The 27,574-nt window shown below is 43.6% G+C and overlaps 1 protein-coding gene across 1 annotated transcript; it reads left to right on the top strand.

Moving 5' to 3' along the window:
• The first annotated feature begins 1,884 nt into the window (after positions 1-1,884).
• DCLRE1C (DNA cross-link repair 1C) lies at positions 1,885-27,574 on the top strand. The gene is made up of 14 exons (XM_065416118.1): positions 1,885-1,993; positions 5,470-5,521; positions 8,064-8,148; positions 13,612-13,671; positions 14,349-14,404; positions 16,908-17,009; positions 17,951-18,023; positions 18,452-18,592; positions 19,232-19,333; positions 21,369-21,505; positions 21,895-21,949; positions 23,501-23,589; positions 24,602-24,702; positions 26,059-27,574. Exons 1-14 carry the CDS (start codon positions 1,885-1,887, stop codon positions 27,060-27,062), a joined length of 2,166 nt encoding a protein of 721 aa, XP_065272190.1. The 3' UTR covers positions 27,063-27,574.

Genomic DNA, 27,574 nt, shown 5'->3' with positions numbered 1-27,574 from the left:
AAACTTGCTGAGAGTGCAGTCCACACCATCCTCCAGATCATTAATAAAGATATTAAACAAAACCGGCCCCAGGACCGACCCTTGGGGCACTCCGCTTGAAACCGGCTGCCAACTAGACATGGAGCCATTGATCACTACCCGTTGAGCCCGACGATCTAGCCAGCTTTCTATCCACCTTACAGTCCATTCATCCAGCCCATATTTCTTTAACTTGGCGGCAAGAATACTGTGGGAGACTGTGTCAAAAGCTTTGCTAAAGTCAAGGAATAACACATCCACTGCTTTCCCCTCATCCACAGAGCCAGTTATCTCATCATAGAAGGCAATTAGGTTAGTCAGGCACGACTTCCCTTTGGTGAATCCATGCTGACTGTTCCTGATCACTTTCCTCTCCTCTAAGTGTTTCATAATTGATTCCTTGAGGACCTGTTCCATGATTTTTCCAGGGACTGAGGTGAGGCTGACTGGCCTGTAGTTCCCCGGATCCTCCTTCTTCCCTTTTTTAAAGATGGGCACTACATTAGCCTTTTTCCAGTCATCCGGGACCTCCCCCGATCGCCATGAGTTTTCAAAAATAATGGCTAATGGCTCTGCAATCTCATCCGCCAACTCCTTTAGCACCCTCGGATGCAGCGCATCCGGCCCCATGGACTTGTGCACATCCAGTTTTTCTAAATAGTCCCGAACCACTTCTTTCTCCACATAGGGCTGGTCACCTTCTCCCCATATTGTGCTGCCCAGTGCAGCAGTCTGGGAGCTGACCTTGTTTGTGAAGACAGAGGCAAAAAAATCATTGAGTACATTAGCTTTTTCCACATCCTCGGTCACTAGGTTGCCTCCCACATTCAGTAAGGGGCCCACACTTTCCTTGACTTTCTTCTTGTTGCTAACATACCTGAAGAAACCTTTCTTGTTACTCTTAACATCTCTTGCTAGCTGCAACTCCAAGTGTGATTTGGCCTTCCTGATTTCATTCCTGCATGCCTGAGCAATAGTTTTATACTCCTCCCTGGTCATTTGTCCAATCTTCCACTTCTTGTAAGCTTCTTTTTTGCGTTTAAGTTCAGCAAGGATTTCACTGTTTAGCCAAGCTGGTCGCCTGCCATATTTACTATTCTTTCTACACATCGGGATGTTTTTTTCCTGCAACCGCAATAAGGATTCTTTAAAATACAACTACTCACAACCAATTACTAATGGACTAATTATAATTATTCATGATAGGCATTTACAAAGCAACAAACACTGCACTAAGGCAGGGAATGAATTCCTAATGCAGTAATTATCCATACTCAATATTATTTAGTTACTAAGAGTCATTATTAATGATGTAACGTATCAGAGGGGTAGCTGTGTTAGTCTGTATCCACAAAAACAACAAGGAGTCCGGTGGCACCTTAATGACTAACAGATTTATTTGGGCATAAGCTTTCGTGGGTAAAAAAACCCATTGGTTTTTTAATCCATGAAAGCTTATGCCCAAATAAATCTGTTAGTCTTTAAAATGCCACCGGACTCCTTGTTGTTTTTATTAATGATGTAGATGCTAATGGTATCAGTTACTAATTACCTAAATTTCTTATTGATAAATCATTGCGCTCAGGAGTGAGCAGGCCTGGAGTACACGGGCACGCCCTTCTCCCCATGCTGCAGGGCCCTTTAGTCCTCGGGTTCACACGGACAGAGCAGTAGCTCCAAACCTCACGGCAAGAGCCGGAGTAGAAAAGTCGTTTCTGTTACTGGCCCTTTAAGAAAAGGCCCCGTCCCGGCCCTTTCCTCGTAGGCGGACGGGTTGCAAAGGCGACTCTGTGATTGGTTTGGGCCGCAGCCAATGGGGCAGGTGGGGATGGTGGACGGATGGAGTCCGGGAAGTAGGGCTGCGCCATGAGCAGCTTCGGAGGCCGGATGCAGGAGTATCCGTGGCTGTCCATAGACCGCTTCGACCGGGAGAACTTGCGGGCCCGGGCCTACTTCCTGTCCCACTGCCACAAGGGTGAGGCGCGAGAGGTCCCGCCGGCCCCGCGCGCCAGCCGCTTCGCTGGTGCTGCGCATCCCCCCCCCCCTTCCCTCCCGCGCGCGCTTGGCGCCGCCGCCCTCCCGGGGAGACCCTCCCGCCCGCCTGGCGCCCGCCGCTGCCCTCCCCCGCTCCGCGCGGTTGCTGTCCTTCCTCCCGGAGACCCTGTCATCCTCTCCTCCCCTGGCTCTGAGCTTCAGCTTTTCCCTTCTGCTCCCCCTCCCATCCCGGAATCATTCCTCACCCCCCTCCACTTCCCCCTCTTCAGTTCGGAGCTGTTGGTCCTCACACTCCAAAATCCCTTCCCTGTGTGGGGCTGCTTGCCACCCTCCCCCCCCCTCCTCTTCCCCTTCGCCTCCCTGTGTGGGGCTGTTGGGCCCCGCCAGGGCCGTCCTTAGGATTTATGGGGCCCTACGCAGTATTATTAAATTGGTGCCCTAATGCTCCACTGAAGGTGGTCCCCAGCCAGCCCCACTGACCCCAGTGTGTCGCAGGGGCACAGCCCCCGCCCGTGGACCCCCAGAACCCTCCGCCCCGTTGCTAACACACATTGAGCTTCCTACGCAGGCAGTGGCTCAAGGCAGGCTTCCTGCTGTCACGTGAGAGCTGCATCTTGCCAGAGCCCACAGCCCTCCTGCAGCCCCTAGTCACTCCTGGCTCTCCAGGAGCATTTTGACAGGAAGTACCAAGCAGTAATAACAACAATAATACACGTGTGTGTGCGCACATGACAGTGTGTGTGTGTGTGACTGTGTGTTGGAGAGTGTGTCTCTCACACACAGTCTCAATCTGTAGTGGGGGACTGTGACTTGTGAGAGGCAAAGTGTATGTGGGTGTGAGAGCCAGTCTGTGTGAGAGAGACAGTGTGTATGTGTTAGGGAAGTGTGAGAGACTAAGCGCACTGTCACTTTAAGTCTCCCCTCCCCCTGCTTGCCCTGGCTCCTCCCCCCCCCATTCACTTGGAAGTTTTGGTCCTCCTGTCCTGCCCTGGCCCCCGCCAGAGACCGAGTGCGCAGGCAGGCAGGGTTCCGGGCAGCAGTGGGCCCGGCCACTGCGCCGCCAGTAACCGGCTGCGCCGCTCTGGGCTCCTGGGGGCTGGGGCCCTCAGCCATCTGGCTGAGGAGCAAGTGAGGGAGGGGTTGGGGTTGAGGGAGCCCACAGGCCGAGCATGGGGAAGGGGCTGGAGATGAGAGGAGTCCAGCTGCGGCCAATGAGGGGAATGGTGCCCCAAATTTTTGGGTGCCCTATGCAGCTGCGTATGCCTAACGACGGCTCTGGTCCCTGCCCCGTTCCTCCACTTCCCCGTGGCCTTTGTGTGTGGAGCTGTACTACTTTGCTCCAAAGTTTGCCCCAAGTTCTCCCTACCTCAGAGCTGTGCTGCAGCCCCCCTTTCCCATCATGTCCTTTCTGGGCATGTTACGCTGCGCACCACCCCAGCTAGACTAATTTCAAGGGTGTGTTATTGATAACCAAGTGATACAGCTAATACGAAAGTAGAGGTAAAATGTAACCATGTGTATCAGGAATGGAAAATTGAAAATCAATTTCCCTTTAGAATGCAGCAGGATATAGTGCTACGGTTTTATTTTTTTAAAGAAACAATCATACTTTTTTCATGCCATACACAAGAGTAACGTGTCGTATCTAAGAGGACATTCAGGCGCTTTATCGTAACCATAGATTTTCTGCACCTGATTGGGGAGTCACTCTTTTTTTGATTTTTAATTTCAAGGGGGTGGAAATTTCTCTGCTTCCTTTGTGTAGCACAAACTTCTGTAATGATGTACACTACATACTCCTGAGGGCATTCTGTGCCGAAAAACAAACAAAAATTCTGCACACAATATTTTAAATTCTCCAAAATACTTCATGTTTCATTTGTCAATAAATAAATGAAGAGGCTTTAGCATGGCAGTGGGGAGCACAGGCCACTGGTTGCACAAAGGTGGGAGATCACCCTGCAGCCTCCCCGCCCCCGGGACACGGACTCAGCGGTGAGGCTGCACCCAACCGTGACACAGCACAAGGCCTGGGCCTGCCCCAGAAACACCCTGGGGCGCTGCCTCTCTGCGCCAGGCGCACCAGGTGTGGGGCAGGCAGACTCAACCAGGCAGGATCCAAGTGTGGAGGGGCTCAATGTGGGGTGATCCAGGTGTGGGGTGAGAGGATTCTGTATGGGACAGTCTGGGTGCAGGCAGCTCAGTGGGGGGTATAGGTGGGATCTGGATGTACAGAGGCTCGTTGCGGTGGTTCCAGGTGCAGGGGCAATGGGATTCTGCAGAGGCTTCTAGGTGAAGGTGGTTGGGGCTCAGCAGAGGGGTCTGGGTGTGTGGGTCTAAGCGGGGGGGCTGGGGTAGTGGAGCTTGGTGGGGTGCGGGTCTGGGTGCAGCTAGTTGGGGATGAGTGGCATGGGGGTCTGGATGTGGGGGCTCAGGGTGGTGTAGGGGGTGGGGCATCAGGGTGGGGATTTGAGTGCAGGGAGCTCAGTGGGTGGTGGTCTAGGTGCAGGGGTGGGGGTCTGGAGGCAGGGGGTTTGGGTGAAGGGGGTTTCCAGATGCAGGGGTTGAGGTTCAGTGGGGTGGGGTTTGGGTATGGAGGACTAGGGAGTTCTGGATGTACTGGGTGAGGCTTGGCAGGGGTGTCTGGGTATGGGAGGTCCAGATGCATGTGGGTTGGGTGGATGGGGGAGCAGCTCCCCATACAGTGACCCCACAGCTGAGGATGATGGGGGCAGGAAGTAGGGGACGATTCTGAGCTTCCTGCAGCTGGGGGAGGTTTCTGGGAGTGTGTCTGACACAGCCTCAGCCACTTCTTGCAGGGGAAAAGGAAGTCCCGTCCTCTCCTGCCTCCAGCCCAGTTGGGACTAGCAGCTGATCCCGGCTCAAGATAGGAGCCACTGGCTAGGGTGTCTCCAGCCCCACGGTGACTTACCTGTACGCCGGCTGCTCTGGGTGCCTGAAATGATGTACTTGCATGACTGCTCTTACAGCTTCCCTGTCAGAAAGTCATTTTTCTGTGGGTAAGCAAACAAATCTGCGGGGGCATGAATTCTGCGCATGTGCAGTGGTGCAGAATCCCCCCAGGAGTAACTACAAAACCAGACTACTTTTTATAAATCCATCCCCCTTATCATTGTTTCTGTCTGTCATGTTTATTTTGGGGCTTCAAACTTATGTGGGACTGTTGGGGAAAATAAGCTTTTGTAGAATCATGCAATGAACTCGCAACTGGCACAGGGGTTTGCCTTCATGGAGCTCATTGTAGGATCAGGGCCTGAGATGGTTAGCTTTTCACAGGACAGGAATCATAGTCTCTTATTTTACTGTATAGCACTATGCTATAAATAATAAACCTACCTGTGATTTTTTTTCTATTACTCTTAAATATAAAAGCTGTGATGTATGGTAACTTTTAAAAAAAATAAAGTTGTTATGAACTTTATATCTTACTGTTAGATCACATGAAAGGGCTGAGAGCGCCTTCCTTGAAAAGAAGACTGGAGTGCAGGTAATGGTTTTCACTCAAGTAATATCATTGGAACTTGTCCCTGAAGTGCTGGGGAAATTCAAGTTTACACACTTCGTTTTTCTCAGTAAACTTTTCTTGAAAGATCACTGGGACCTGGAGACAAACCCACTGTTGTGATTTTTTTTCCCCTAGCACTTGCTCTTGCAATACACTTTCCCTTTGTTTCTCTGCCAAAGCCTACCCCCACCCTGCGGTACCTAAAACATCTGTGTTCCTACTTCTCTGATCAAAGTGTGCAAAATTTCAAATACTACACATACTATGTTATAATTGGGTAGAAAAGTGTATTACATATTACAGTAGTGTCCAGAAGCTCTAGTCAGGATTGGAGGTCCCATTGTGTCATGTGCTGTGCAAACACACAGAGTAGACAATCTAATTTAAAACAAAACACAAGTAAGTCTAACAATCTGAAGGAGTATGATGATGGTAACAGGAATATAGGTGTTTACATAGACTACTTACGTGCTCAACTTGCTGTTTTTGAAGGGTTTTTTTTTTTTTTTTTTTTTTAAGATCTGTGAATTATATGCAATATACCAACCTGAGTTCAGATTGGCTTCCACACAAATCATCCCATCTGAGTGCTGATTAAAATCTTATCACATCATACGTTCTGCATATGGCACATGGTACAATTTCTAGAATACTTTTATTTGAGCTCTAAAACAATCTATTGGTTTGTATTTTGTATCTCTTTCCATATAAAGGTAGGTGTATTTGCTACTGTAAGTCTCACAGTATCATATTCAGAGAGGGAAATAATTCTTAAAATGACCTCAATACTTTTTTTTATACCTAAACATGTAATCACTTCTAGGGTTAGGTAAAAGTGAGTGCTGGATCCCATTTGGAATCTCCCTATTCCAGCGATATAAAGTTTCTAGCCCTGCAGGGTTGTTAGATAACAGACTTTAAAGTTGTGAATAGAAAAGCTCTCGCTGGACCAGGCTGGAATCTAGCTAAACTAATTTTAGCCATGACCCCACCTTTTCCACGTGGACGCTGTACATGGCAAATCTGGTTCCTCATCCTACTAGAGGGTTGGGAGGAGGTTAGACTAGACAACAGTATACGAAGTTAGTAGGTATAGATGATGTGGTGATGTTACCAGGGTCCAAAGGCTGTGAATATCCGTTGCTCCTTCCTGCTGGGAGTTTCTGGGGATCTGGACCTACTCCCATGGGACATCGCTATTTTGCCAGCCCGCGTGGCCCGGGGGAAGGAGTACATGCAGCTTTGTACCAGTGGGATGTCTGAACATGTGTTCAAGAGTGGCGGCCTGGGCTGTACCTACCCCACTATTGCTGCTCTTTGGTGCTAGAAATCTGGAGCCTGCTTGGATTGGGTGTAGTTTTTCCCCGCTCCTGTGGGGAGCCACAGCAAATGTAACCACTTATTAAATTATATCTTCAAGACAATCATCTAAAAATTTTGCCTGATACTGACCACTGCAGTTACCTGCTCATAACTTTCTTTGCTATCAACTAGATGTGGGCCAGGATCCATGCTCCAGATATGACCTTTGCATTTCTAAAATGACAGAGCTAAACTTTGGATCCTAAATTCTCTCAAACTCAGTTCAAAATCCAGATCTGAATCTGAAGGTTGGGTTGGTGTGTTTGGATTTGGCCCATTAAGGAGAGAGGAGTGAGCTGTGATCTCCGATCTAACTCCGGACCATTTGGGTTCAGATTCATGCTTACTATTGTCTCCAGTCATGTCCTCTGTTCCCTGTTACCAAGGCAACAGAGCAAATTTTGGCTCTTCTCACTCTATCACTTTCTCCCTCCATATAAGACCTGGTCTAGACTACAGCGTTAGGTGGAGGTAAGGCAGCTTACGTCAACCTAATTGTCAGTGTACACACTATAGCCTTGCTTCCACCGATGTAAGTGCCCTACTACACTGACATAACTCCACCACCATGAGTGGCATAGGGCTTATGTTGGTGTAGTTCAGGCAATGCAGTGTCCTTGTAGACACTGCCTTACTTGCATCTGTTGGCTGTCATTCTTGTCACTTTCACATCTCTTCTGGACCCTGTGAAATTGACAAAAAAGCTGGCTCCTGGCTCCCCAGCCAGGCTGCTGCCTGGTCTCCACTCCAAGCTGGGCTGCCGCCTGGGCTCCCCATGGGGAGCCCTGCTGCCCTCCTGGCTCCCCACTCTGATCTGGGCTGCTGCCCTGTCTCCCTGCTCCAATGCAGGCTGCTACCTGGGCTCTCAGCTCCGCACTCCCCACCGGGAATGGGGCAGACGCACCGGGCTTCTTGGCTTTCCGCCGGGAGCCCGACTGCCCCCAGCAGGGAGCTCCACGCCTGGAGTCTGTCTGGTTGGCTGCCTTGCTCCCGGCGGGAAGCCCGGAGGTAGCAAGAACTCTACTGCTTCTACAGCTCTGTTACTCCCCCTCTAACTAGGGGAAAGGTCCAGAGGCTATGCGGAGTGGCACATGCCACTTGATTGTTCCCCCTGTTCTTTATTTTGAAAGCCTTATTGATCTACTTTCTTCTCTCTATGCAGCTTGAAAGTTCACTTGTACTGTTCACCGGTAACCAAGGAGTTGCTGCTGACTAGCCCGAAATACAAGTTTTGGGAGAATCGCATTGTAAGTTAACTTTTTCACATTAAAGCAAGTGTCGTTAATTGTTAATCAGATCAGACTCTGTACTTTTCAATATGGTGGATTTGGGGAGGAACAATCTACTCCAAAGTGTCCAAAGCAACCGTCTTTAACTGGTGATGCTGGTGTCCAGTTCTACAATGTTCTGTGGGTTTAATTTCCACCCACCACATCCCATCCTCTCTCAGGTTATGTCTGCACTACAAATTACTTTGGTATGACTTATATCGCTCAGGGGTGTGAATAAGCCTCTTCCCTCCCCCTGAGTGATGTAAATTACACCGACACTAAGCACCAGTGTAGACAACACTGTGTCAGCGGGAGAGCTTCCCCTGGTGACATACCTAGCTCCTCTCGCGGATGCAGGAGTTATTAAGCCAACGGCAGAGCTCTCCCGTCAGCTTAGAATGTCTTCACCAGAAGTGCTACAGTAGTGCCGCTGCACCGCTGTAAATGTTGTCGTGTCGACATAGCCTCAGTGTCTGTTGTGTGCTCTTTGGAACAGCACGTTTATTTCTATTCAGCCAGTAGTCCTATCTTTCTCGCCACAAACTTAGTAATTCTCTTGATTTCTCTTTGAGTTTCTCTTCCTCTCCTCTAAATGTGATGCTGTCCTACCTTCCCGTATTTCTGCAACTCTTTCTCCCTGCCCTCATTTATTTGTATCCCTTCTTTTACTTCTCTCTTTCTCTTGGTTTAAGGTCTCCTTTTTTGTGTGTGGGGAGGGGGTCGGGGGAGGAATCTTTGAGGGAGTGCTATTTCCCTCCTGCTTTTATAATGTCTTCCTTCCAGCCTCAAAAGCTTCATATAATGATGCAAAATCACCCCAGAGCCTAATCGTCTCCATGAATTTAGCTGTAAACAGAGTGAATATAAACACTAGTCATTGAGCAAGTGTTGGATTATATAAATGTGACCTACTTGCAGTTCATCTTTTCAACATGGCATTTAGCTACAATGAACGCTCATCACACTGTCTAGGTGGTACTAGTCTTACTTTGTACTCGTATGAACCTGTATTTTGTAAGCTCCTCAGACAGGGATCCTGTTCTTATTTGGCAAACGCTACCTTTTGTAAAGTGCTGTAAAACCTACTGTATTGTTCTTTATACCTAAAGCATTTATAAGTACTTAATATGGTATTTTACATATTTCATAGCGTTGCATGAACATCAAGTTCCATTTAGCTTTCTGTAACACTTATATAGAAAGTTTTGTTTCTATTACTTTGACTTTGTGTATCTTCAAACAAAGGAACTTGGTGACATACTAATATGATGGGTGAGGTATAGGGTTTTTTTTATTCTACAATCTACCTAGCGTTGTGGGTTTTCAAAGTATACTGTACTAGGTTCTCATTTTTGAGGGAAGTAAGGTTACAGTAGGTCATTTGAAAGTTTTAGTTTTTTTGCAGATTGCAGTGTTTATATGTAATATCTGAGATTATACATGGAGGTTTCCTGTAGTGCTACATATTATCCTGATCTTCTGATTTTAAAACATACATGTAATGATAAGAGTTTTATAGTTGCACCTTCTAGATTTGCGTGCCTGAGTACACAAATTTAAAAAGCAGAGGAGTTGTAGATGTTGCTGCCTGTAATGGCTTGCAGTGATATAGTGAACTGTACACCTAGAGCCCTGGGTGGATACAGAATTTGTATCTGCATCTGATCCATGATCTGCAAAAATGATCCACGTATATCCGATATGAAGCAGATGTCTGCAGATTTGCAAGGCTCTCTGTACAGCCACTAAATCAGAAAGTAGTTGTGTGGGTGTGTTGTTCATGAACTTTGTCTCATAACAAATGGTAAGCTTTCTGTTTGCATCACTGTGCTTTACAATGTAAAGTTGATTAAAACTGGGTTGGTATTCATTAGACTAGGAGAAGTGTTCAAAATGCCAGCTTCTGTCTAAATAATTTTTGCAATCTGAGCTTGATGAGAAGTCTGTGAGTGTGAATAAGATATCTAGAGAGCATCTTTTGATCTATTGACAGCTTAAAATTAAAATTGTCAAGAATATGGCCAGAAATCTATCACTTACTTGTGCCTGTGAAAGCAAACTTCCTTTTGCTGGTCGTAAAACCGTTTTTCAGGAAATTTAGACGCAAAACTTAGATATCTGATAATTCCAGTGGGAAATAGGTTTATCTCTGGAATGAAATATTCCTAACCAATGTTTGAAACCCCAATGCTGCAGCATTGTATTAAGTCATGAGAGTAGCAAAGTGAAAACTGATCAGCATGTTTTAATTGTCTAAGCTGAGTGAAGTGCAAAAAGTGTTTCAGTATTAATTATAGTTTTTAAATCTTTTGATAGTCCAAGGTGTTATGAATTTCACTTCTTGTATTGTTAATACTACAAAAGTGACACACAGCTATTGTTCCTTACATATCAGCTTCTTGCATTTTTGGCATATGTAGCTATATTTTGTGGCTAGGTAATGTACAAGTTTGATACACTTCTGTGTATTTTGTTTAAATCTTGGCTAGCTAGCTGGGAAATCCAACACCACAGCTCTGAGATTGTCTCATCACAGTCCACATTATTGTTGTTCACAAACCATTAAATATTAAACTGTAAGATATCCATGCCTTATAGACTCAAAGAGCTCACTCACTATCTCTTTAGCTTAACAAAGAAAAGGCAGAGGGGTGACTTGATTACAGTCCGTAAGTACCTACCTGGGGGAACAAATATTTAATAATGGGCTCTTCAATTTAGCAGAGAAAGGTATAACACAATCCAATGGCTGGAAATTAAAGCTAGACAAATTCAGACTGGAAATAAGGTGTACATTTTTAACGGTGAGAATAATTAACTACTGGAACTGTTTAACAAGGGTCATGGTAGATTCTTCTTCACTGACAATTTTAAAATCAAGATTGGATGTTTTTCTAAAAGTTATACTCCAGGAATTATTTGGGGGAAGATGTATAACTGTAATACAGGAAGTCAGACTGGTCCCTTCTGGTCCTGGAATCTTTGAATCTATTTGTTATCATAACAAACCTAGAGTGCTGTGTAGGCTGGTTGCTTAGCTAAGAAACTGGGATATCAAGTGTTGCAGCTCTTGCTTGGAGGGATGATGACCCCCACTCTCCCAGTTTTCCCCCAGTGTTGGGTTTTTATCCTGTAGAGACCAAATGATCCTCTCTGCTTTTTGGCAGGAGAAGGTGAAATGCTTGGAAATATTGACCAGAACTGAACAGAAAATTTGAGGGTAGGAAAGGAGCCTAATTAGCAGTATCTTTCTCTCCATCAGTAGTTCAGAGAGACTTCTATATGGTACAGTAACTCCTCACTTAAAGTCGTCCCGGTTAACGTTGTTTCGTTGTTACATCGCTGATCAATTAGAGAACATACTCGTTTAAAATTGTGCAATGCTCCCTTATAACGTTGTTTGGCAGCCGCCTGCTTTGTCCACTGCTTGCAGGAAGAGCAGCCCGTTGGAGTTAGCTGGTGGGGGCTTGGAACCAGGGTGGACCAGCAGCCCCCCTATCAGCTCCCCGCTCCCCTAAGTTCACTGTGCGGCAGCCGTCCAGCAGGCTATCAGTTGCCGGGCAGTTCAGCTGTCCCTCCCCCCACTGCCATGTGCCTCTCCTGCCCTCTGCCTTGGAGCTGCTCCTCAGAGCCTCCTGCTTGCTGTGCAAGGTGGGGGGGAAGAAGGGGGCTAATGTCAGGGTGTCGTCCCCCCCCTTACTGCCCCCCACTCCTTTACCCCGTCCAGTCATCTCCACAGAGCCGGGGGGACACGCTCAGGACAGAGGGAGCTTGCTGGCAGCAGCTGCTGTCTCAATTTGCTGATCTACTTAAAAAGGCAATGTACTTAGAGTGGGGTCAGCGTACTTAAAGGGGCAATGCGCCTCTCTCTTTCTCTCTGCGTCATGATGTCTCCCCTCCCTCCATTCGTGCTGCCTTGTAGAGTGTGAAGTTATATTAACAACAACGTGTTAGCCCTTGAGGGCTCAACCCAGTGCTAGTTCATCATTTACCAGTAAGGCATTCCCTGGGAAATATCCCACCCTCTGACTTTACCACCTCAACCAAGCATCACAATCATCATTGCTGTGTACAGTGTTAAATTGTTTGTTTAAAACTTATACTGTGTGTGTGTGTGTGTATATATATATAGAGAGAGAGAGAGTCTTTTGTCTGGTGAAAAAAATTTCTCTGGAACTTAACCCCCCCTATTTACAATAATTTTTATGGGGAAATTGGATTCGTTTAACATTGTTTCACTTAAAGTAGCATTTGTCAGGAACATAACTACAACATTAAGCGAGGAGTTACTGTATGTTAGTTTGAAGCTCCAAGGGTATTTGGAAGGAGGATGGGGCAGAATAGGGGGGATAACTCATCTCCGTGTTAATATGCAGAAATTCCAACAGCTTGCTGATTTCTGAAAAGCTGCTTTGTGGCTTCTTCCTTCAGGGGTCAGGGGATAGAGTCTAGGAATCAATGGGAAGCTAAAGGAAGCTGTGCTGATGTGGTGGTGGTCATGATACAGAGAGACATCTCCTCCACGGGAAAGGCTCAGGATCTGGGGAATTTCGATATCACTGGGCTGTGAGGGCTGCACTCCCTGTCTTCTCCACAGGAAGACATACTTGCCACACCCAATGACATGATGATGCTTTGGAAACCCCACAGCCTCAAAACCCCCACAGAGTTCTCAAAGTAACTTGTTGGTGCCTCCTGGATTTTCCCTTTAGGGAATGATATGGTCCATAATGCAGAAAAACAATAAGCCACTCTCTGTTTCCAGCTCTTGTGAGACTTGTGATCAAATCGTGGTAGCTTATATTGAAGCCCCACCACCTGGAGTCATATTACTTTGTGAGATGTTTAACTTTTATTGTCAAGTGTGCTTCTAATCCACAGGATTGAAGCTTGAAAACATGTCCCCAATGTGCCGTACAAGTTCAAAGCCCACAAGAAATGAAGAACTGAGTCATTTAAAAAAACAAAACAAAAACCCAAGCTTATCTCATGATTTTTTGGGGGCGGGGGATAAGGAGGAGTCTGATTCATGTTTGCTTGTTTGTTCAGGGTTTTTTTAAACACTTGAGGCTGGCATCATTGCTTTCTCAACCAAAAATAAGCCATATAATAGTGAGAAAATCAACACAACTTCTTTAAAATGTTGGGATCTCAGATGTAACATTGTCTTTTGATCCAGGTGTGCTCGGCTTAGTTAGCTTCTATCCATTACATATTTACAGTTGTCAGAATGTATTTTTTTTTTTTTATTGAAATTGAAAATATGTGAGTTTTTGGGGAAGTTTTATTTGTTTTCCTTTTTCTGCAGACTTGGATTGCTTGCCCTGGGCACGCTGAAGTTTAAGATGTCTGTGGCATATCAGCCAACACCTAGATATAGTCCTATATCAAACACAACGTGTACTACATTTTATGATGCATTTTTTCTGTTTGTTGAAGGTTGCCCTTGAAGTTGAAACTCCAACTCAGATTTCTTTACTTGATGAAGCATCTGGTGAGGTAACCATTTAAAAACAAGTATTTTTAACAACCAATTTAAAGTTTTAAAGAATTTTAAGTTGATATTTAAATCATAAATGTCGCTTTTTTGCTCCCTTTAACTGGATAGAAATGAGATTCCAAAATGCTCCAACCCATGTTTAGCCACTTAGAGACCCTTTCCCCACTGTGCCCCATGTCTGGATCACTTATTCCCCCTCTGCTTAGTGTTGTTCTGTCTTTCTCTCTGCTGATCTGAGGTCTCCAACCTATTCTTTCCTCTCTCATGATTTTTGCATTCATGAGTCTTCATTGCTTCTTAGCTCATTTCAAGTCTGGTTGAAACATATGTGCATGCACACAACACTTTGTCCTGCACATCCCGTCCAGGGCAAAACAATGTGTTTTGAGATTGGTCCCTTAGTAAACAAGTTCTGAGGGCACAAGGGAGAAGGGGAGTATGATTTGTCCTAGAGCATCTGTGGGAGCTTTAATCGGCTGCTTGGAGTTGCCCAGAAAATCACTGCCATACAGGGTCTGAGACCAGTGTACGGGGGAAGACACCCTTACTTTTCCAAGAGCAGTTGAAGTGGCTACATAAATCAGTACACTTTGATCATTGTCACTTCCAGTGTCACCAGTATTGTCCCACAGACTGAAACTAACCCTAACCTGTTAAAATGTCTCTTGATTTCTAGAAAGAAGATATAGTGGTGACACTTCTACCAGCTGGTCACTGCCCAGGATCAGTCATGTACGTGCTTTCGATAGATTCTGCATATTTTTAAATGTCCAAAACAGTTCTTTGTAGAAATAGATTCTATTTTTCTAGCTAGAAGAAATTAGTGAAGATTAATTGCTAATACTTACATTTATTATTAATAGTATTATGGTTGCACCCAAACACCCCCTTCAGGATTGGAGCAGCATTATGCTGTGCCAGATCTACAAACATAAAGAACCTTGCTTTTTCTACTGGTTATATGATATGTATATTCCTAGGAGCATGTTACTTTGCAGTTGCTATGTTCTGGAACCATTTTTTTAGTAACAGATTTTTTTTCTGTGTGCGTTTTTGTCTTTTAGCAGATGCCCTTTAGGACTTTGGTTTGGAAAATATGACCCTTAGGAAATCAATTGGGAACTTGGATCAGTTGGTTTCAATTACCTAGTTTTTATTTAAAATTTCATATTATGCTAGATAAAACGGGTGGAAGCAGTTTCTGCATGCTGCCCCTTTCCTTCCCTTCCCTCAGAAAGCCCCTTTGTTAACTGCTTCTGTAAACATTAATAGGGCCCTACCGAATTCACGGCCATGAAAAACACGTCACAGACCATGAAATCTGGTCTTTTGTGTGCTTTTACCCTCTACTATACAGATTTCACAGGGCCAGACCAGCATTTCTCAAATTGGGGGTCCTGATCCAAAAGGGAGTTGCAGGGGAGTCACAAGGTTATTTTAGGGGGGGTCGTGGTATTGGCACCCTTCTGCGCTGCCTTCAGAACTGGGTGGCTGGAGAGCAGTGGCTGCTGGCCGCGCATCCAGCTCTGAAGGCATTGCCCTGCCAGCAGCAATGCAGAAGTAAGGGTGGCAATATCATACCCCACCTTCAGAGCTGGGATCCCGGCCAGCAGCAGCCACTCTCCAGATGCCCAGCTCTGAAGGCAGCAGCAGTAGCGCAGAAGTAAGGATAGCAGTACCGCAACCCTCCCTACAATAACCTTGCAAACCCCCCCCCACACACACAACTCCTTTTTGGATAGGACCCCTACAATTACAACACTGTGAAATTTCAGGTTTAAATAGCTGAAATCATGAAATTAACGATTTTTTAAAATCCTATGGCTGTGAAATTTACCAAAATGGACCATGAATTTGATAGGGCCCTAACTATTAAGTCTGACTTTGAACATAAGCATGAAGTTATAGCCTCTCTATCAGGTTGGTCTGGAGGCAAGTGGAGGAACAATAATTTGTTCTGAGGGGTGGAAAAACAATGCAAAATTAGGAATCATCAGACATCAGTTTGACATGGCTTGAGTTGTAGGAGGGTTCCCTGCAAACAGCCAACTCCTGCTTCTGTTGAGGGCAATGGGTTTTCATGGGCTTTGATGGGAGCAGAATTGGGTCCAAAGAATGCCCAGCCCTGAGAGATGCCGAGCATTTGAGCTTCTTGTGATTTCAATGAGAGTTGGGGAATTCAGCACATCTTCAATCGAGGCCAAGATCTTTCTAGATTTTAAGGCCAGAAGGAACAATTAGGATCATCTAGTCTGACTCCTGCATAACACAGGCCACAGAATTCCACCCAGTAATTCTGCATCAGGCCCAGTAACTAGTTGGACTAGACCATGTCTTTCAGAAAGGCATCCAATCTTGATTTTTCAAGAGGTCAGGTGATGCAGACCATGTTACTTGGTGAATAGTTCCAGTAATTAATTACCTTCATTGTTAAAAATCTGTCTTATTTTCAATTTGAATTTCTATAGCTTCAGTTTACATAACTAGGTTCAGTGGCTGGGTCTGCGAGATGAAATAGCCCTCTAGCATCAGATCTATTGTCCCTAGTTAGGTTCTTCTAGACTCTGATCCTATATTAAGCTTCTTAAATCTTACTGCAAAGCACAGTTGACATCAGTGGTGTTTGCTTGGAAAAGGATGGGAAATTCTGGCTACTACTGGGGGAAAAAATGATACTTTTAAACTGTTGTTTGGTTTGTGCGTGTGTATGTTCTCTAGTTTTTCCTTGTTACAAGATTTTTCATTTGTCCCAGTGAGGCGGAACACACTTTTTCCCACTCCAACAAATAAGTACCTTTCAGGACTACAGCGGTATTTAAAAAAGCAATGCAAGAACTTAGTAAAATAAAGCATCCTCTGATGCAGTGTGATATTAAAATTAAACAACAAGTTCATTGTAAGCTTAGCTTCAATGGTAAATTTCTGGGACTGGGGGCTACAATATGCACCTGGGCCCAAATTCTACCCTTGCTAATACCCATGCAAACCCCATAGTTTGCAATTAGGTTGGACATGGGTGAAAGCAGACTTCGATTCACTGGGCCAAATTTAGTATTTCTGTAGTTCAGTTTCAGTGAAATTACTGCAAAGATAAATCCGGCCCATTACCTTTACTGCATCATGGACTTTCTCTGAAACTCTGCATTTGCACAGATTTCTCCAAATGAAATGATCATAGAGCCCAACAATTGCAGTACTTTGTGTTACTGTAATTAACTAGTGTTTTTATTTCTAGGTTTTTGTTTCAAGGCCAAAATGGCACTGTACTTTATACTGGAGATTTCAGACTAGCAAAAGGAGAAGCAGCCAGAATGGAGCTCTTGCATTCGGGGACCAGGTACAAAAATTCATAAAAATCTTAAATTATTTTTTTCTGGTGAGAATTCATCTGGGTGTGAAATTTAGAAAGACTTAGAGACTCTCTAGTCATAGACATTCAACACTTATGACATCGTTTTCCTTCAGCTCCCACATAAATTTGTGGTTTTAAAAATGTAGTTCTTAGCAAGGTGTTTCTATGATAATTGACTCTCAGAAATCATTTCTAATGACTCCATATTCCTCTTGATAAGGAGGTGGCTCTCACGGACCTGAAAACTGCTGCCACAGAAGCTAGTGTAAAAGATCACTATGTTAGTACTGTAAGAGTCTACAGAAGAATCTGAAATAAGACACAAATCTAACTTTACTGGGTTGTAAAATGTATTAAATCAGTTACAAGTATTGCAATTTGAGTTATGGCTTATTTAAAATTTCTTCAATTACCTTAATGTATCAAACCTCTGAATCTGTGATTTTGATAACAGCAATGTTAATGACAGTCTTGCATGTGTTAGAGAACATAGGAAATCCCTGTATTTCCCAAATCACTGTATCTTTAAAATCACCAATAGACTTGTTTCTGTATTTACAGTCTGTATGTTCGTATTGCACTTGCAGGCGGAGATTAGCAGTTTGCCCAATAACATAAATACCACCATCAGTAATAGTACAATACAAGATCTATGTGTTGTATTGCTATTCTAATATCTATTTTATATGGCGTTTGGACTACAATATTGAAGAATTGCTTGTACTCTTGCCCAATCTGTGAGCAATTAACTTGTGTGACTATAATCAAAGTTTAGAATCTGGCCTCTTGACTCACCATTTTCCATAATGAATTTTTTTTCCCCATTTTCAAATAGACAGAAATTTCTGACTAGATCAGTCAATGGGGCACGCCTGGGTATTGCGATGCAGTATTTGATATGACAGTCTCTCAATTCTCTCTTTCAGAGTGAAAGACATTCAGAGTGTATATTTAGACACCACTTTCTGTGATCCCAGATTTTATCAGATACCAAGCAGAGTAAGTCCAATCAAGCTTTAGCTGGAGGCACATGAAGCCATTGATGTAATTAATCAGTGTTTTGTCTTTGTATAATCCTGAAAGGCAACAATTTTTTAAACACATTATCTAAAACAGTGTTTCTCAACCGTTTTGTGCTGGCGACCCCCTTTGGACCCCTCGCCCCTGCCGCACATCCCCCCCCAAAATAGTGATGCCATACCTTAAACTCAGGGCTCTGGGCTGAAACATGTAAATTAGCTTTGTGGAGCCTCCTGTGGCATGGGGCCCAAGGCTACTGCTCTGTTTGTGACCCCTGAACATGCCCCGGGACCCCTTTGGGGTCATGACCCCCAAGGTTGAGAAACACTGATCTAAAACATTTCTGAAGTCCAGTGACTTGGCTACATCTACAAAGTTAAACACACAAACTTTTCTAACCTTTTTAGGAGGAATGTTTAAATGGGATATTAGAGTTAGTGCGAAGCTGGATCACTCTGAGTCGCTATCATGTTGTATGGCTAAATTGCAAAGCTGCCTATGGATATGAATATTTATTCACAAACCTCAGTGAAGAACTTGGAGTCAAGGTAACACTTTCATAATAACTGCTTTATAAACAGAACCTCAGTGCTGATTGTGAGCAGTATACTGACCTGGAAAATGACCATTCAGAGGACTTCTGCAGTGTCTGAAAGGTTTGCACACTTTTGTTCACTATACTAATGGTAACCTGGTAAATGAGCTTTTGTGGTGCATAGTAACCATGCCAACTAAACCACTTCAGTGGCTGCTATCTACTCAGACTTCTGGGTTCTCCAGTCAGAAGTTAATCCTGATTCTCCAAGAGACACATTCTACCCTTTACCCTATGGCAGCCATGGGATGCCCTGTAAGGAATTCTATGGTGGGGAGTTGCTGGGCTACATATGAGAAGTAAGATCCTGATATTGATGGGCAGTGGATGTCACTGAGTATGTTCAGGGAGTTCCTATCCTTCCTAGAATATACAGTATCTACTTGCTGTAGACGTTAGCCAACGATGTGCCAAATCTTTAGCTCTACTTCCCTTGCTGATAATGTCTGAGTAATTGACCATTCTCTTTTTCTTGGTCTCTGCTAGTATTTCTGGTAGCAGATTTACTCCTGATGAGCGGTTATTGATATAGTCCAACTCCACATTGTTAAACGCATGAAGCTACTTACAAGACTAAATATATTTTCTTTAGGTCCATGTGAACAAACTGGACATGTTCAAAAACATGCCGGAAATCCTCTACCATATTACCACGGATCGGCACACTCAGATTCATGCATGTCGACATCCCCGGGTGCGTATCATTTTGTAAATCAACTGTAAACTTTCTTTTTAAAACGAGTGATTGCAGACACTAATGTGTACGATATTAACCTTCTCAAGCAGAGAGTTCCCCGAGGAAGCTCAGACAGTGGCAGTACAGTACTGAGGGGAGTAAGAAGTTGAGCCAGTAGTTAATGGACTAAAGTAAAGGAAAAGTTAGTCAAACAACAAAAAAATTTAGTTTCATACTTAAAACCTAGTTGCGATACTTCCAGGGGATACCCAGGGCTGTGAGGCACCTCAGAAGCCACCTGCCTTTAGCGTGAGGAAGCCTTGTTTGTGCCTGCTGGTGGTCAGCTCCCCAGCTCCACCGGTCACGGGCAACACAAGCACTTCCCTCTTAGTTTACATAGGCTGTGCTCTCTCTCTCTCTCTCTCTCTCTCTCCACATTAGCAATAGATACACTCCAACCATCAAACCCTCCAAGCATCTTCCTGGAACATCCAGCCCCTGAACTTTCATAGTATTCCTGGATCCATGGCTTCCAAAAAACAGTCCACCCCAGCTAACCAGCTCCACTCAGATCACCACGCTGCTTACCACACAACACTTAGATGTGTTTATAGTGAAATCAAGTAGAAGATTATTTAACAAACCACGGAGATTCAAGCAATAGCAGATAGAAGTAATTGAAAACAAATGGTTACACATAAAATAAAATCATAACATGCGTTTTAGAACACAGACTGAATTAACTAGATGCTGTCATATCTTGTAGCGTAATGCTCGCCCAAAGTCCTTTCAGTGTTATACAGCCAGGCTGCCTTTGACCCTCCTTTCATAAGACAAGCAGGCAGTTAGCTTGTCTCCTTGGTGAAGGATTCAGGGTGTCTCTTGATACTCGTAGACTTATCAGAACAATCCTTTGTCCTTATTCCTAAACAGGACACCCCTTGCTGATCGTTTCTTCCTGTGACTTTCCTTTCTTGTTGATTTTGCAATCTCTTGATTAGCTTCAGGCTCAGTATACAAATAGACATATGTGGTGAGGCGGTACAATACACATATGACCTGACAGGGAGATAAGCGTCTGTTACCACCTGCCTGAAAGGCATGTTGCTGAGGTATGTCACCTGCCTTAATCCCAAGCCCTTAACATAATTTTCTGTATAGATGCATAACTTCTTAAATATTATCTGTATATAAATTTTGCAATGATTATGACCAGTAGGCTACTGGCTCTCAACTGAGACCTTACATGCCACCCTTTGGTGAACTAATATGCATATATATATATATGCATATATATATCTGACCCAGGGGATCCCTGTGAAACCTTTTGCACCCCCTATACCCTCTGCCAGTTGGCACCAACAAGTCCCAGGTGTCACTAGTATCTAGAATAAAAATCCCAGTTTGTTTCTGGAGGAGGAAGACCAAATGCAGATTAAATGGGGTGTGTGGTGGTGGTGGTGGTGGGGAGGTTAAACTATTTATAGTTTAAGGCCAGAAGAGATCACCAGATCATCTAGTCTGACCCCCTGTATATTAGGCCACCAACACCACCTAGTACCCACATGCTAAACCCAACAATGGAAATTGGACCAAAGTATACCACAGGAGACTAAACTATTGTAAGCCAACGCACATAAAGCAGAATATATGATTACCTGCTCTGTGGCCAAGTGGTGTATAAGTGCACTTGCTCAAAAAGCTCATGACCCTCAGAGCCGAGTACAGCATCTTGAAGGTGAAGTTCTGAACTGGAGGAGGATAGCTGGGATTAGACAGCCTACAGGGTCATTGCAGGCAGGGCCCAATACTACATCTGAGGAAGCCAGTCTGATAATGGGAAGGAACCAAGATAGGATGGAGAGGACATAGTCTTTCAAGACTCTCTTTCCAGTAGAGGTGGAGGAGGTTAGTTGGAAGGTTGGTCTGGTCAGGTATGGTATTGCTCATGATCCCATACAAATTGTACGTTAAGACATAGTTAAATGACATAGGGATCGAAAGGGCATGATTGCATTGCCTCTGTTTTTCATTTGACACTCTTATCTGATAGGATGATGACTATCTTCGAGGGAATAGGTTGCCTTGTGGAATGACTTCCCGAAATGGAACCCCTTTACGTATAATTAGTGTCAAACCTTCCACAATGTGGTTTGGAGAGAGGACAAGAAAAACCAATATAATAGTAAGGTGAGCAGAGTATTATCAAGGCATTTGGGCTATGAATAAAACCATTATTTGGGTGCTCACTAATGCTTTGCCTGAGTTGTGCACAGCCATGTAGTCCTCTCTGGAATTTGAAACAATTCCAAAAGTCTACTTAAACTGCAGCTGAAATAAGTTTGGCAATTTTGAGTTTGCTTATTGTAGTAGAATGTGCTTACATAGCAGTTAACTGGTGAGTGCTCAAAGAAGTGCAGTTGAGGGTGCATGTTCAGTATCCACTTTGCTGTGCCTTAAAATGGATTTCCTCAGAGCACCCTTGTTTCCCTTATAATTTGCTAGTGTTCACTTACTGATAAGAAACTTGCAACTACTAACTGGAAAAGTAGTATTTATTTTGCCATGTCTCTCTATAGGACTGGGGAGAGTTCATACAGAGCTTGCTTCTCTTTTCATTCCTCCTACAGTGAGGTATGTACAATGGTGTTTGCTTCAGGAATGGATGTTAGAAGTCATTTTTGTTCACTTTAGAGTAGGGGTTGTTGCGTTTTGACTTGTCAAGCTTTGGTACAAGTTGTCTGGTGATGAGGGGGACAGTGTGTTGAAAAGGTAGGGATCAAGGCACTGTAAAAACAACCATGCTGCAACATAGTTGTGGCAAGCCCATGTTGTAATCCTGCCCAGTACCAGGGCTAACATCATTTTCTCTAGCAGTTATATATGATTAAGAACCATAAGGCCATACTGGGTCAGACCAAAGGTTCATTCAGCCCAGTATCCTGTCTTCTGACAGTGGCCAATGACAGGTGCACCAGAGGGAATGAACAGAACAGGTAATCATCAGGTGATCCATGCCCAGTCGCCCATTCCCAGCTTCTGGCAAACAGAGGCTAGGGACACTATCCCTGCCCATCCTGGCTAATAGCCATTGATGGACCTATCCTACATGAACTTATCTAGTTCTTGTTTGAACCCTGTTAGTCTTGGTCTTCACAACATCCTCTGGCAAGGAGTTACACAGGTTGACTGCGCTGTGTGAAAAAAATACTTCCTTTTGTTTGTTTTTAAACCTGCTGCCTATTAATTTCATTTGGTAACCCCTAGTTCTTGTGTTAGGAAAAGGAGTAAATAACACTTCCTTATTTACTTTCTCCACACCAGTCATGATTTTATAGACCTCTATCATATCCCCTCTTAGTCGTCTCTTTTCCAAGCTGAAAAGTCCCAGTCTTATTAATTGCTCCTCATATGGAAGCTGTTCCAGACCCCTAATAATTTTTGTTGACCTTTTCTGAACCTTTTATAGTTCCAATCTTTTTTGATTGGGCTACTACTATAATTAAGTATGGCTGTTTGTTTTTTTTAATGTTACAGAATACAAGACAAAACTGTTGCATTTCTAATGGGAAACATCTAGGTATTGCATTTGGCTTGTTTATTCGTTTCTGTTGCTCTGGAGAGAGAACAGAGCATACAACGTTTCCATATCCTGGCTGTCACTGTTGATCCAAATTGTGCCATAGAGAATTCCTACCTCTGTGTTATCACAACACTTTGTACAGGATCATGAGGCTTAATTTAAAAGGACAATACAAATGTTTCTTCCACCATTAAAAAAAAACAACAAGTTAATGCTGACAAATAACCATCCAATCATAAACCAATACATATGCAATGGAGGACAATTCACTTCCCTAGGGAAGTAGATTTCAGTTTTAAAATACCAGTGAGATGATTTTAATACTGCAAGGGAAAGGGCAGGGAAACTTTTAATTTAAAAAATAATAATAATAAAAAAAGAAACATAAGAAAAATATTTTGTGTGTCTTATTTAAATTATAGTCTAGTTGTCCACTTTGACACGGTTCCAGAATGTGAGCTGTGCTGACCGGTCAGCTTTGAGGCTGTTGGCAAAACACATCCTTTGGTGTATGTGCTGTGATCTGCATTGCCATGGGGTAGTCTTACGAATATATATATATATTTCAATGTAAGTAATAAGCTACTTTTCCCCTTATTTAGATTAAGGATTTCTTGGGTTATATCCGCCCAGTGAATGTGTATCCCAATGTAGTTCCGGTGGGTTCAACAGCAGATGAAGTTGTAAAAATGTAAGTATGGTTTGGCTGGTTGGTGTAAGCTACTATATTGGTGGTGCTTCAGTTTGACTGCTGTAAAGCAGATGATGGTAACCCACACTGTGCTTCAAGCAGGAAATCTTCCAAATATTCCATAGCCAGCATGGTTTTCCTTTTCCTCCCATCTGTTCATATTCTCCTTTAGTCTCCTGTACTCAACACCCTCATCCTGTTTGGTTTTCAAGGAGCTGTCATGTCTACATTCTGCTCTGTTACTATTCTTAAAAGTGGTGTGTGTAACTCACACCCACTTCTTACATATTTGAATTGGGTATATTCATTTTAAGGCATCTCCATTGATGCTCTTTTGCTAGCTGAATTAGGGACATCCCTGTCCTCTGAACGTAACTTATTATACCTTGTCTCACCCCTTTTAGTAATGCTCAGTAGGACACTTCCTCTTAAAAAATAAAATAAAATTTCCACAGGGACTTGAACTCCTACCTTCTCTGTACAAAGTTGCAGTGTTCCCTACTATTACCAGTGTCTCTAATCCTTCCCCTCCAGGTGAGCAAATGCAGGGGTCAGAAGAGCTTTGCAATACTAGCACAGGAAGTCAGTGTTAGAGGGGAAGGGGCCAAGTGAGGAGCTTGATCTCTGTTACAGAGACCCTTTTACAAAGAAAAATGTTCTTACTCAGCAGCATTGAGTTTCTCCAAAGTCTGTCTTGAATTCCCATCTTCCTTTCTGCCTGCCCTACCTTTGTGGCTGGTGCACACTTAAATGCATTTAACTTGATAGCATCAGGAGTGCTGCCCTGTGATCCTGTTGAACTGCATGCAGCCTATCAAGAAAGCTATACATTTTTACCTCAGCTCCTAATGTCATCAGTAACTTTAGCACCTTTTTTTTAGTAGCTAGCATGAAAGGCATGAAGCAGTGGTGTTGAAAGAATTAACCAATTTAATTTTGCTCCTGATCTTCTCGCATAATATTTTTCCATGTCTGAAGAGTTCTAAAGATCTGTTTTCCTTGTTCTTATCAGCTTAAAGCCACTATGCAAGTCATACAGTATAAATAGCGAGCCCAAATATAAACCACTTGGAACACTGAAGAGATCCAGAACAATGGACTTAACAGACACAGGTACGGAAAGAGGATACTCCAGGGATGGATGATTATAGCAAAGGAGACAGGTTTGGGTCAGTGAAGCATGCATGGACCTGTTACTGTAATCCCAGTGTCAGCTGAAAGTGATATTTCTGGCCACCTCCATCTGATCAAGCACAGGGTAGCAAACAAGCACTGACAAACAGATATGAAACACTGTTTTGTTGACTCTTTAGCATGTAGCTACTCCTGATAGGTGCTGTATAAATTCCCATGGAGAGGGGAAAATATAGATTCAAATGAAGTTGGGCTTCAGGTAATGCCAGGTCAACAGAGGATTGAATCTTTATAAAACAGAAAACCTGTGATTGAGGTTAAACCTGACAGTGTACTCAACTACTGCTGCAGGTTCTAAAGTGTCTGGCCAGATGAGGTAACTTTTATCTTGATGTATTAAAAATAATTCCAACATTATTTGAACTACAGTGACTTACTGTGCTCCCAGTTACAAAACCACTCTCTGTTTAGCATGAATGCAGCTCTTCGACCCATAATTATTATCCTGGTACTTGTGAAATGGGAGTTACAATCAGGAACAGCAGCAGCTTTTAAAGACGAATACTGTATCTGATCCACACCATAGTGTTTCAAGGGCTATATTTAAGGGCTGCCCCTGCTTTCATAGCTTGTACTCTGTACTGCAGCTTGTTAAAAGCTAGTTCACAGTTGAAATACATAAGTTTTCTTAAATAAAAGCTTTTTATCAAACTCCCCAATTGTATGACTTTTCCAAACAGATTTCAATTCTATCTGTGACTAAAGGACGCTGCGCACAAATTTGATCAAATTTGTGTCCCCCATGACAAGACATGCAGTCCTTTTAGATACGTTAAGGAGCGGTGGGGGGAAGCAACTTTTTTTTTCCTCCTGTGCTCACTCAAGCAAAATAAGCTTTTAGCTAGTGAATGGAACACCTGATCTCTTGAAACTACTTTCTGAGACAGTGATTGCTTGTTCTGTGCCCACAACAGGGCTGATCCTACAAATACTTAGACAACTACCAATACCTGGGGCAATCCCACTAAAGTGAGGGTAGAGTCTTATCCATTAAAATGCTACAACTCAACACAAGGAACCAATTGTACCCATTGGCCAACGATGATGATTGTGATAAGTGTTTGTTTACTACATGTTAATATTAATACAGATCTGCACAATCCTCCCCAGGCATGATAAATTGATTGATTTGGTGTCTGTCTATAGATAGAACTCTGTTTTAAGTAATGGAATTTGTGTATAAATATTTGACTGAGTTTGTGTAGTCCCTATAAATCCCTTTGCTAAATTCTCTGAGACTGCTCATTGCAATCCTTGTTGTTCTTGTCTTGACAGATGAGGGCAGTGATGATCTCTTCGATACAGAATTGACTCCTGTAAGGCATAAGATTCCAAAACATCAAGTGGAGACAACGCTGCCTGAGACAAAAGCTTCATCTGAAAACTCTGAAGGAAGCCATAGTGAGAACATGAGAAGTTACAAAGCAACCACTATGCCTATGTCTTCGCAGGTAGACTTCATAGACTGTGAGGAATCAAATGGTGAAGATAATGATGATGAAGAATCTGAAAAAAATACAGTTTGGGCTCAAGTTGTAACCCACAATCCAGACTCCACTTCGATACTGGGAAATCCAAATGAAGAAGCCCATTCGGACTTGACCTGTGCATTGACTAGTGGCCAGCAGGAGTCTAATGCAGATATGCCACAGTGGGATGTTTTCTTTAAGCGAGATATTAAAACTACAGATGATAGTTCTGAAAACGAGGACCATCTCCCATCTTCCACAGATGCTGGTAGGTCCCAGTCACCAAACTTGTTCAGTGATTCAGATAGTTTAAGTGATTCTACCCACATCTCCTCACAAAATTCTTCTCAGTCAACGCACATATCGGAGCAGGGGAGCCAGGGCTTGGACAGCCAAGCAGACACAGTACTCATCACCTCCCAACAGACACATGGTGCGGATTTCAGCTTTTTGAACAAAGGAGGGAACAGAGTAACAGTTTCTGTGTCACATTTCATGGCCATGGATAATCAAACTGAATCCCATAGGTGGAAGCCTTTGGACCAAAATACACCTTGCCCAGGTAATATTGACTCTGATTTGAAAGGGAAAAACCAAGAGACGAATGCAGAAGCTGGTGCTGCTCAAACGCAAAACACGCTAATTGAAGTAAATAATGAGAAATCAAAGACTCCTAATCCAGAATTAGAAAGAGACTCTCAGAGCTCCTCTGACTTTGAAATCCCTTCAACCCCCGATGCTGAGTTACCTAGACCAGATAAGCTGCACTGTCTGTACAAGAAGCTAGCAGCAGGTGAAACGATATACTGACTGAAGGGAATCTCTTCTGAATTTAGGAGCTTCTCTTTAAAATATAGACAGAAACACACACAAGTCAACCTAAGCTGTATTCAGAGGTATATAAAAATTGTACTTCTCTGTTCAGGGCAGACTTACTACATTTCCTTGGAAATTTCTCACTACTGATTGTAGAGACACTAGAATGTGCAGTAAATTTTTCCTCCTCAATGAACTCCTGAAAAGGAAGATACTCCTGTAAGAGAAATGAAAACGCTATACTTGGTAGGAGGAAAACACTAAGCTGACAAACTGAAAAAGTTGTTTAACAACAAAAAAGTGGACAGTGCATCTTAGGCTGGTGAGACATGCAGGTGTGCAGTAGAGAAGGGAAGGAGAAATAAACCAAAGAAAGTAAAGACAGGAGCGCTAAGTGAAATTTAGTTGAGTGATATCAAGCTGTCTTTAAGAGTCGGCAGGTAGCTAACCAGATCTTTGAATTTGTAAATATGTCTATATCCAAGGCAATCTTTATAAAGCTATGT

This window comes from Emys orbicularis, chromosome 1 (genome assembly GCF_028017835.1).
Source record: "Emys orbicularis isolate rEmyOrb1 chromosome 1, rEmyOrb1.hap1, whole genome shotgun sequence".
Lineage (NCBI taxonomy): Eukaryota > Metazoa > Chordata > Testudines > Emydidae > Emys > Emys orbicularis.
This window is presented reverse-complemented; position numbering and strand designations above follow the sequence as displayed.

What these genes read in the sequence shown, in the direction of transcription:
- DCLRE1C (XM_065416118.1), top strand. Translation starts at nt 1,885, where the DNA reads ATGAGCAGCTTCGGAGGCCGGATGCAGGAGTATCCGTGGCTGTCCATA. An exon ending in TTTATCAGATACCAAGCAGA is followed by an intron (nt 18,024 to 18,451) that starts GTAAGTCCAATC and finishes TAACCTTTTTAG; the next exon opens with GAGGAATGTTTAAATGGGAT. An exon ending in TTCATTCCTCCTACAGTGAG is followed by an intron (nt 21,950 to 23,500) that starts GTATGTACAATG and finishes CCCCTTATTTAG; the next exon opens with ATTAAGGATTTCTTGGGTTA.